The sequence below is a fragment of the Diabrotica virgifera genome, chromosome 7, assembly GCF_917563875.1.
Source record: "Diabrotica virgifera virgifera chromosome 7, PGI_DIABVI_V3a".
Classification (NCBI taxonomy): domain Eukaryota; kingdom Metazoa; phylum Arthropoda; class Insecta; order Coleoptera; family Chrysomelidae; genus Diabrotica; species Diabrotica virgifera.
In genome coordinates this window covers 89,453,206-89,465,371 of record NC_065449.1, presented here as the reverse complement: position 1 = coordinate 89,465,371, position 12,166 = coordinate 89,453,206, and the positions used below count along the sequence as shown (strand labels likewise).

Sequence of the window (12,166 nt, the reverse complement as noted above, 5' to 3'; positions counted from 1 at the left end):
CTTAGAATATTATAAAACGGTGGGAGTCCCACAGAAAAGTAATGCCAAATCAGATAAAATGCCAAAAACTGCTAAATGGTAAAGCACTGAAAATTAAAAGAAGGTAAGAACAGGAAACAACTTTGTTGCGAAACGCATTTGCTATCGAAGAGCTTAAAAAGATAATATGGAACTCATGAAAAACGGTAAATCACCTGGTTAGAAATATTAGTTCTATAATATTTACTCCTTTCAAAATTGTTTAAAAAAAAAAACTTCAATAGCATTTTGGTTTGTTTTTCTTATACATACAAGAGGGCGTTATAGGCCTTAGTGGCTTATTATGCCCTAGGATATAACAAGTCTGTTCATGGTAACCGTATCCAATGTCTTCTTCTTCTTCCTCTTCTAATTTTTGTATAGACATAACTCTGTCTGTTTTTCAATGTGCCTCTAGTAATTTGTCATTCCATCGTTTTCGTGGTCTTCCCACTGGTTGTTCTGGTAGATGTTTTCGATCGTCCTAATTATTTCTAGAGGTACCCCTCTTGAGTATAACAAATGGGCAACGTCCTTTAATTTGACCCTGTCAAATACTTTGTTAAGGTTCACGAAACATAAATATGCTGTATAGAAATAGGTATAGAGTCAGTGCATGATCTTCCCGACCTAAAACTTTTTTGTTCTTCTGCTAATGTTATAATTATATTCAATTTGTTTGTTACCACTCAGAAAATAATACAAATATGCTTTATTGTCACTGAATATTTTTACAATTTTATGGACAAAGCTTACATACAGTCAAAAGAAAAATAATATCAATAACAAATACAATTTACTAAAATTAGATAAATCGCCAATACACAGTATACAGAGTGGGCCAAATAAAAGGAGCCACCCCGATATTTGTCAGTATTTATTGGATTTTAAGAAAATAAAAAAACAGGTCAATTTTTGATCTAAGGGGGACACATTTTTACGGTACAAACATCTGTCATTTGTCAACTCCCTCCCTTCCACTTCCCCCACCCCTTATTTTTAAATAGGGAATAGGGGGCGTGTGCTAGCTCATTTGAAGGGTTATTCAATTCTCTATTCAGTAATATCAACATTGACATAAAAATTTATACAGGGTGTCCAAGAAAAATTATTTTAAATTAAATTAATTGACACAAAAAGAAGAATGTATGTAATTTATTTAACTCAGAATACATTCTACTGCTGATAAAAAACAGAAAACAATGTTTATTTGATAAATAAACACTGTTTGTTGCTTAAATTCAATATTCAACCTACCAAGTGGCAGATAGGTGGAAGCTTGAACATTAAAATTAAGCAAAAAGCAGTGTCTATTTATCAAAAAACATTTTTTTCTGCTTTCTGTGAGCAGTGGAATGTGTTCTGAGTTAAATAAATTACATACATTCTTCTTTTTGTGTCAATTAATTTAATTCAAAATAATTTTTCTTGGACACCCTGTATACATTCTTAAGTCGATGTTGATATGACTGAATAGAGAATTGAATAACCTTTCAAATGAGCTAGCACACGACCCCTATTCCCTATTTAAAAATAAGGGGTGGGGGAAGTGGAAGGGAGGGAGTTGACAAATGACAGATGTTTGTATCGTAAAAATGTGTCCCCCTTAGATCAAAAATTGACCTGTTTTTTTATTTTCTTAAAATCTAATAAATATTGCCAAATATCGGGGTGGCTCCTTTTATTTGGCCCACTCTGTATAAGATATAAAAGCAAAGACAATAGCTATTTGTATAACAAGGGAGGAAAGTGCTACTTTTCCTCCCGAGAATGAAGTTTACTGCCCGAAGCTTAGCGGAGGGCAGTAATCATTCAAGGGAGGAAAAGGTAGGTATTTTACTCCCATGTTATACATATGATTTTATCTAATATATGTCATATTATGTGTAGTTTTTAGTTTGTGAAAACTGTCATTATAGATAGCAGTGCGTGAAGTGTTTTAAGTGTGCGTGAAGTAACAATGTATTTTAAATGGGACTTACTCTTTCGCACTGTTTTTAACACACTTTCATATAATCAAATATCCTTAACTTTCGCGTTGTCATGGTGACATAATGACCAATAAATTACGACAAAAGTTTTGACAGTTTTGTGGTTTGAAAGAAGTTAGAATTTTTAAATGTCAAAGTTCTATAAATTGTAGAATAGAAATGAATTCTAGTGACGAAGAGTTACAGTTTTTTTTATTTATTTATGGTAGAGAAGATAAAATATTGTATGAAACTGTGCGTGAAGTACTTTTTGCGAACTTACGCGATGTGTAACACTCGCTCCGCTGTCGCTCGTGCTCTAAATATCGCGTGCGTTCGCAAAAAGCATACTTCACGATTTGTTTCATAAATAAGTATTTCCACCTTCCTCAAATAACAAGTAATTTTTTCATTTTTAAATAATTTATTTATGTAATTAACTAACAAAATCTATTATTATAGAAATAAAACTAAAAAATAGGTACATTATAACTGTCAACTGTCAAATATAAGTCAAATGATTAATGTAAACAGTGTTAAATCAAAATAACAGTTTACTGTTTTTTACCATTCTGTAAAATACAGGGTGTTCTATAAATAAACGTTAAAATGTATAGATACTTACGTAATAGGTAATAGAATATTGTATAGGGCGTCAATAAGTTATTTCATCAATGACATACCATGACGTCACTTTTACTTTTACTCCCTAGGGAGGAAAAGTACGACTTTGCTCCCTACAATCAGGTTAGGAAAAGTACACTTTCGGTAGAGGTAGGTGTAAAAAACAATTTATTGCAAAATTTATATAAATTGCAAATTGAACATACAACAAATAAAATTCAACATTAGGAATTGATAAGTTTAAGCTGCTGCGTATGAAACCCAATTTTCTTAGTTATTCATTAAGAAATTCTTCTATATAATCTTTTAGGTAGATAGGCTTTTGTCATTTTACGGAACTTTGGGATAGATGTTGCAGATTTAAGTTGTAAAGGGAGATGGTTGTATAGTCTTTTTGCGGAATATAATATAGATTTCTTTATTAACTCTTTATTAAACTTAATGATTAGGCCTTGCTGGAAAGACATGAAGGTGTTTACGAATTAAACAAACCGTTTCTAGAATATATAAAGATGGAAGTGTTAAAATTCCGTTATCTCTGAAGTAACCTCTGAAATGTGTACTTCTTCTGAGGTCAAACAGATATCTTATTGCTCTTTTTTGCAATTTAAAAATAACATCAGATTGAGCAGCTGTACTAGAACCCCAAAAAGGAAGACCATATCGAAGATGAGACTCGAACAACGAAAAATATGTTATTTTAGAATATGCTAAATTGATTTCTCTTGAAACAGATCTTATTTAACGAATCGATATGAAGAAACGATTTTTGAAGTTGCTCTTTAAACAATACCAAGAAATTTTACAGAATCAACGGTACTGATCTGGCTGTTATTAAGAAGCAAAGGTTGAAGAGCTCCTTTATAGGATAATGCTACTGTCTTCTCCACGTTAAAAGAGAGTAAATTAGTGTCAGACCAGTTCTTTATCGTCAGTAGATCTGAAGTTATAGTTGCATGAAGAGTTGTAATAATTGAGTTGCTCCAAGTCAGCTATCATCAGCAAAAAAAAAATTTTTGCATCGATTTTTAAATTGGTGATGTCATTTATAAAGATAAGGAAAAGTAGAGGACCCAATACTGAATCTTGTGGTACACCACATATAATATTTTTTAGACTTGAGTCAGTATTATTTGCTCTAACCAGTTGTTTCCTATTATCCAATTCAAAGAAATACCTCGAATTACGTAGAAATTGAGTTTTTTTTATTAAAATATTGTGATTTACACAATTAAAATCTTTGGCATAGTCACAGCAAACAGTGGCAGTATAAAGATTGTTGTTTAGTGCTTGATAAACCTCATGTAGTACAGAAAACATGGCATCAGTGGTAAATTTATTAGTTAAAAAGCCGAACTGATTTTGTGATAAAATGTTGTTATCAACGATAAAGGACGTAACTCGAGTCTTAATGAGTCTCTCAATAATTTTGGATAGTACCGGTAGTAAGGCAATAGGTGTACAGTTGCAGGCAATATATTTTTCACCACCCTTATGAATAGGAATAATAATGGCGGTCTTTAGGCACTCTGGAAATTTACCTTTTTCGAAGGAATCATTAATAATTATTAATGATTCCTTTATATTATTATTAATTATTAATTATAATTAGTGAGACGAGGATTTCCAACACATTTTTTGTGGGATTAGAGAAAAATTTGATAGATAGTCCATCAGTACTACAAGATGAGTTGCTAACTTTTACACTCCAAGGTAAAATAGACAAATAATATGCAAATAAAAATGCATATCAATAACCAAATTATAATAGTATTATAATCTGTTTATTAGAATCTACTTACTGGGTAAACTACTTACTAAATTATCTACTTACTGGGTAATTCTGGCAAATGCTTTTGAGCTTCAAGCCAGGTTTTTATTGTCTCAATATCCCTCTTAACATCTTCATTTGTTTTTCCAAAAGCACTAAGGATTTTATCAATATTTGTTTTAAAAAAATAATTGGTATCCATTTTTAAACTATTTATGATTTACAGTAAGCAAAATATATGTTTGTTTTGAAAAATGTTTGACAGCAAGGTATTTCAAGGCAATCACCTATGTATATAAAGGTTAACTACCATCAATGAAAAAATATTTATATAAATTTGGGACTCTTTACTGGAAGTGGGCTTAGTTGTTCTTTTTAATGATTGAATTCCTCCGTATTGACTCTTTGCTCATATAGTCCAGGTTGTAAGGCCGCTCCCGTATGGAAAATTTCTGATTCGGTTTCTTGGCAGATGCCGGTTCAAAATGTCCCCTTTAAAAAAATATGAAAGGTACCGGGAGAAATCTTTGGGCATAAATAGTTTTAAAAAATTTGTATACCAATTCCAAAAATTACTTTTTTTGCTCCGGCATATATTTTTTTAGATTTTATTGGGTCATTTTAAACAAAAACGGTCTCTTGTTATTTTTTTCCAGTGTTAGTGATAGTTTTCGAGTTATCATCCAATCATCATCATTATTGGCTCTACAACCCCAGGTGGGTCTTGGCGTGCTCTAGAATAAGCTTTAAAACAGCCTTAACGTTGCCAATCGCTTTTTTTGACCGTCCACGTTTCTAAAGAGTAAAAGAGAACGGGCTTAATAAGAGTTCTGTATATAAATATTTTCGTTCTTTTTGCGACTATGTTTGATGTTAAAAGTTTCTTTACGCCATAGTATGCTCTTTTTGTTAGATGTACGTCTGTTGATTCCTGCAGTTAATATGTTATACTAATACACACACCGTCAAAATTAAAGGAACACCTTAAAAATGGGACATGTCTGATGTCTCGAATCTCCTAAACCAGTTGTCCGATTTGAGTGATTTTTTTGGTATGTTGTAGCCTTATTATGTAAGAATATCGTTGTAGTAATATTGTTGCTAGACAGGTAAATGTCATTTTAGACCGGGTGTAAAAATCATACTGTGTTTTTTTCTTAAAGTTCAGAACACCCTGTGGAATATTCTAGCCTATATAAAATATTGAAATTAAAACTTAATTGTAGCTTTAGGTTTTCTTAACATTTTCTTTTTTGACTCATTTACTTAATGTTGGATAATAAAAAATTTAAGTATTTTAACAACTAGCCATTTAAAAAAAAATCAGTAAAATCATTTATAAAAGGTATATATTTAAAATCCCTAAAAAGGGCTACATCACAATCACATAACTAGTTTTAGACTGGTTTACCAGTCATCATCAGTGCTTACCTAAAATGAATATAACCTGGTAAAATAATGCAAAGATTTTGAGATTTTTACTACGGTTAAGAAAAATTGTAGGTTATACTCACGTGAAGTTTACATGCTAACCACCAAGATATAATTTAACAAAAATACGAGGGTCAAAGCCCTGTATACGTAATCCGTCAAGGAAATATCGGTTGAAAATGTTAACTTAAGCGTGGATGTTTGAAATATTTTTACTAATATGCCCCAGGTAACATCTGAGCTTTGATTTGACTTGTTCACATGGTGGAAGTGTGGCAGCAAGTGACAATGAAATGGATAGAAACCTCCGAACGATGACAAGACAGAAATGACAGTTCCACAGGAAGTTGAAAAATTTACCTGTCATATTTAAAGACTATGGTGTACAGCTTGTTAAAATTAGAAATGATGTAACAACACACTCCAATGTGAAAATTATCATTTAAAATTCAGTACACTAGATGTTGTAGTTAAAAATGTATTCACGTATACAGTCAGTGGAGGTGGTTAACCAAACCACATAACACAAATGTTTGTATTCGAGAACTAAAGTCAGTAAACAAATCTTGTTGTCAAGAGACCTAAGATTTAAAAAGCAATTTTGTGTTGATTTAAAGTTATTGAATTTATTTAATTTATTGGTAGCTCTTGGAATTTGTGTAAATTTAATAAGAAAAATAAAACACAATGGGGGTGACTGAGTTGTAAAAATGTCTTAAATAATCTAGGGGATGTATCATTAAGAAAGCACGAGCTCAAATTAAGGCGACTAATTCCTAAAGACCTCGCTGGCTACCCGGATTTATGATACTCTGATCCCTAAGGGTCCAAAAACCAAAACCGTCATAAGATGATGACAGTAGGGGCTGGGGGGTATGAAATGTATGTGAGGAAATTAATGAGAAAGGAACATGAACGGGACCCAGAAAGAAAATTAGACTTTTGATTTGGTTGTACTATAGATGCGTGTTTTATGTTGATAATGACATATTGAATAGGTAGGTAGTGTGAGAATAGTCATATGTAGAAATATGGTGGTGAGTTGTAGGCTATTGATTATGTTCAAAATAAGAGAGCTAAAAGGAACTACAACGTTAACGGGATTTTATTATCTCATATGGTCAATGGACCTCTAAATTTTAAAAAACCGTGGAGTGCTACTATTTAGATGGGTGCGTTTTTGAGAAAGTGGTGAATTAGTCCCTAGGCACAGGGTGAATTAGGGTGAGTTCTATGCACTTTTGGTACAAACAAATCTGCAATAAAATAATTCCAGGTAAAAAGCAATTTTGTTTTTTGCCCCATAACTTTTTTCCACAGGGATATAGGTATAGGCATTGCTTCAGCGAAAAATAACATTCATCCTTCCTCTTTGAAATGGCTTCTAGTAAGAGTCTCTATAATTTGCAGTTACTGAAATATGATTTTTCAAAGTTCGCCGCTCACAACATTTTTGAGCCATTTTCCACATTATTTCGCAAACATTGTACCGTAACTCTTTTCTACGCATTTCTAGGTATATATAATGGTATATTTAGTAGAAAGAGAAATCAATTACCTTTAAAATGGTCTATTGTATAAGGTTGTTTGACGATTTTTAAGCAAGTTATGGTTTTCAAGGTTTTATACTTTAATGATTTTTGATATTGTTTATGATCATTTTTAAAATTTTTCATTCTGACTTTTTTCTTGTACATTTAGGTATACACATTGTGAAACAAAAAAAGCATATTTTCTTTACTTTAAAATGGAGTATTGCAAAAAATTTTAAGGACTATTTGAGACAATATATCCGTAGAATATCCAAGAGTATCCGTAATTTGAGACAAATTTTAAAATTTTTTATTTTTTCAATTAGAAAAGTATGATTGTATATTGTAACGTAATTTTTAATTCCAAATAACTTTCCCTAATAACACTTTTCGATATTGTGAAATATAAAGATACTTTACTCCTGAGCGAAATTCATATTTTTTAATATATCTCGTATTCTATTGATAAAATTTTATACCTGATGATTGAATCTTAGGTATTAAACTGTGCAGAGCATTTTATGAAGGATAACTTTTTTTCATAAAGTTGATAATAAAAAATTTCTCCATATGGTTCCAACTTAGTGGGACCTATTGCATGTGTAAATGCCACATTTTGAAAAAGCATATCTCGTTTAAAAATAGTCGTAGAATTTTTTACAATACACCATTTTAAAATAAATAAAATAGGCTTTCTTTTGTATTTAGCAATGTATATATCTAAATATGCCATAAAAAAAGTTATAATGAGAAATTTAAAAATAACCGTAAAATATATCAAAAATCATTAAAAGTATAAAATTTTGAAAAACCATATATTGCTTAAAAATAGCCATACCGCCTTCCACAATAGACCATTTTAAGGGTAATCGACTTTTCTTCCTATTAAAGGTAACATTGAATATACCTAAAGCTGCGTAGAAAAAAGTTACAGAACAATATTTGCGAAATAACAAGGAAAATTGCCCAAAATTGCTGTGAGTGGCGAACTTTGAAAAATCATATTTCGAAAACTCTAAATCCTAATAAACTCTACCAAACAGTATTTTAAAGACAAAATTTGTAGGTTTTTTTTCTGTGAAGCAATGTCTATACGTATATCCCCGTGGACTAAAGTTATGGGACAAAAAACAAAATTTCTTTCTTTTGGGTTTCTTTGTGCTTTTTCTTTTGAATATATTTTGGTAAAAAAAAAGTATCTTTGACTTTAAAAAGTTATATTTAGATAGGAAATTTAACCAGGAATAATTCTTATGTAGACGTGTTTTTACCAAAAGTGCATAGAACTCACCCTAATGTAACCTGTGTCCAGGGACTAATTCACCCATTGCTCAAAAACGCACCCCTTTAAATGGTAGCACTCCGCGGTTTTTTCATATATAGAGATTCATTGACCATATGAAATTGTAAAGCCCCGTTAACGTTGTAGTTCCTTTCTATAGTACATAATCAAAGCCGATTGTATGTAGATGAAAATTTATATAATGTGGATGTATGTGGATGATGATATCAGTAATTTATATGTATGCTTTGGATAGATAAAAGTGGTTTGATGGCTTAAGATGAAAAAAAGGATTATTGTAGCTTGTACCAGATAAATTATAAGTGTGAATGTGAACAAAGCAATAGAGGGGGGTGAAAAGTAATATTGTAAACGTGTTAAGAAAAAAGTTGTCGATGGAGTGGTTGGAAGTCCCGATTGAACGAAACATGGCGATTGACACAATTCGGACATTTTTGTTCTTCTTTGATTATTTCTAGGTCTTCGTAAAAGTCGAATTTTAAGAAGTCCTTCTGTGGGATGTTGTGAAGTAGAGCGACATCATCTGGGATATTCAAAGTATGATTTTTATGTTTGAGATGTTGAGAAAAGGTAAAGGTGTTCTCTCTTTTGGTGTGTTCAAGAGAGCGAGAAGCAAGTGATCTACAAGTTCTTCCTATGTAAGTAGCATCACAGTCAGAACATTGTAGTCTATAAACACCACTACGATTCATGTAATTGATACTATCTTTGGAATTCGATAGAGATTGTCCTAAGTTGTTGGATACTTTTAAAGAAATTTGGATGTTGTCTACTGATCTTTTGATAATATTTGAAATATCCCCAGATAGCCTATCTTGGTGAAAGGGTATAGAAGCATAAGTAGGTTTGGTTGTCAAATCTCTAGGGAACGCAGCATGTCGTAAGTCTTTAAGCTGTCTTTTATGAATGAGCTTGCTCAAGACTTTGAGAATTGCTTTTTTAAATCTTGACAACAAGATTTGTTTACTGACTTTAGTTATTGAATAAAAATATTTGTGTAATGTGGTTTGCCTAACCACCTCCACTGACTGTATACGTGAATACATTTTTAACTACAACATCTAGTTTACTGAATTTTAAATGATAATTGTTACAATGGAGTGTGTTGTTACGTCATTTCTAATTTTAACAAGCTGTACAGTACACCATAGACTTTAAATATGACAGGTTAATTTTTCAACTTCCTGTGGAACTGTCATTTCTGTCTTGTCATCGTTCGGAGGTTTCTATCCATTTCATTGTCACTTGCTGTCACACTTCCACCATGTGAACAAGTCAATACAAGTTAGCATGTAAACTTCACGTGAGAATAACCTACAACTTTTCTTAACCGTAGTCAAAATTTCAAAATCTTTGCAATATTTTAACAGGTTATATTCATTTTAGGTAAGCACTGATGATGACTGGTAAACCAGTCGAAAACTAGTTATGTGATTGTGATGTATCCCTTTTTAGGGATTTTAAATATATACCTTTTATAAAGGATTTTACTGTTTTTTGTATTACATGGTATACAGCCAACTACAGAAAAACTTTTTCCTTGTGGATTTTCTTTTTTGATTCATTTGCTTATGTTGGATAATAAAAAAGTTAGGTACTTTAACAACTAGCCAAGTTCTTCATCACTACAGGTATTTCTAAATAAGTGCGACAAACGTTAAGGGGTAATTCTGCATGAAAAAGTAATGACAGTTTATTTTATAAACATCTATCCGCAAATGCTTCGTTTCCGAGATACGGGATGTTGAATATTCTCTTGCAAACTGACAATTTATTTATTGCTCTAAAACCGGTTGTGATATGCAAATGATATTTGCTAGGTTTTAAGAGCTAGTTATTGCGCATTTTTTGACATACAATTAAGAATTTCATCCCTAAAATTCAATAAACATCTATCCGCAAATGCTTCGTTTCCGAGATACGGGATGTTGAATATTCTCTTGCAAACTGACAATTTATTTATTGCTCTAAAACCGGTTGTGATATGCAAATGATATTTGCTAGGTTTTAAGAGCTAGTTATTGCGCATTTTTTGACATACAATTAAGAATTTCATCCCTAAAATTCAAGAATCACCCCTTAAAGTTTATTTATTTATTTAAAATCACGCAACTCATAAATATTGGCGATATCATTTTAAAGTCTTCTACTTTAAAATGTATAATATACGTCTGAATTGCCAATATAAATGAGTCAGATTAAATAAATTATTAGAAGAATTTTTTTACTTAGCAACAACATGTTTATTTTATTTTAATAGTATTTTGTATTTTGACAACGAAACCCGATTTGGGCTTCGAAACGTTAATAAATTCATTTTTTAGTAAAATTGTGGCTTATTTCCCATAAAAAATACGTACCCTTAAAGTTTGTTGCACTTATTTAGAAACACCCTATATTGATGAAGAATATGGCTAGTTGTTAAAGTACCTAAATTTTTTATTATCCAACATAAGTAAATGAGTCAAACAAGAAAATGTTAAGAAAGCTTAAGGATACAACAGAGTTTTAATTTTAATATTTTATATACGCTAGAATATTCCACAGGGTGTTCAGAATTTTAACGAAAAAACCCAGTATGATTGTTATATGAAAGTATAAAGTGACATATACCCATCTAGGAACAATATTTTTACACTGACATTCACTGATTACACTGATATATTAGATAATAAGGCTACAACATACCAAAATAATCACACCAATCGGACAACTGGTTTAGGAGATTCGATACATCAAACATGTCCCATTTTTAAGGTGTTCCTTAAATTTTGCCAGTGTGTGTAGTTATATGACCTCTCTTTCTCCTTCTAAGTATATGTTCTAAGCGTTAGATCTTCGGGTTTTGCTAATTGCTAATTTTTTGTCACCTTCATATACTTTGTTTTATTATTTTATTGTGTTTTGTTAACATGTTACCCAATTCATGTTACTACTGCTTCCAGGTCTGCCTTTCTTCTTTCGATGATATAGATGTCATCCGCATAGGCTAGTATTTGTACACTAGGGTGGAACGAAAAAAATGATTTTATAATTTCAATGTGTAATAGTGATAGAAAGTTGCCTATAGCCATTGTTAAGCCACAAATAAAATATTTTTCCAAACAAAATATTTTTAGAGGTGCCGCAAAAGGGTTAAAAGTTAGAATTTTTAGTTCAATTTTGCGAATTTTGATGATTTTGGTTTGGTAAAAAATAGCTATTGTAATGTCTGAATTCTTATTTTAAACGATAAATACGCACTCTAAAACTACTATTTCAAGATAATTTTAGTTTTAACTTACAAAAATCTAATGTTAATTTTTACTAAAACTGTCAAAGTTTGAACTTGAATTCCACATTTAAATAAATATTACAATTTAACATTCTGACTATAGAAGAAGAGCACATTTCAATAGTAGAGGAACCTGGATCAACCTTGCTAGGGTATATGACTTCTTTTTCCGGAACAAGTAAATCTATAAAAGATAATGAAGAATTTTCAAGAGGACAACCCTTTGAAAACATTTCCAATATA

General features: G+C 31.2%; 1 protein-coding gene across 2 annotated transcripts in view; it reads right to left on the bottom strand.

Moving 5' to 3' along the window:
- Window positions 1-4,675, bottom strand: part of LOC126888091 (alpha-tocopherol transfer protein-like) — a 72,858-nt gene extending 68,183 nt beyond the window's left edge. The window contains exon 1 of one of the 2 annotated variants that reach the window (XM_050656116.1): window positions 4,447-4,675. In XM_050656116.1, coding sequence (XP_050512073.1) covers window positions 4,447-4,585 — 139 coding nt within the window. In that variant the 5' untranslated portion in view covers window positions 4,586-4,675. The remainder of the gene's footprint in view (window positions 1-4,446) is intronic. The other variant, XM_050656115.1, reaches the window with a different exon arrangement.
- Between the last annotated feature and the right edge of the window lie 7,491 nt (window positions 4,676-12,166).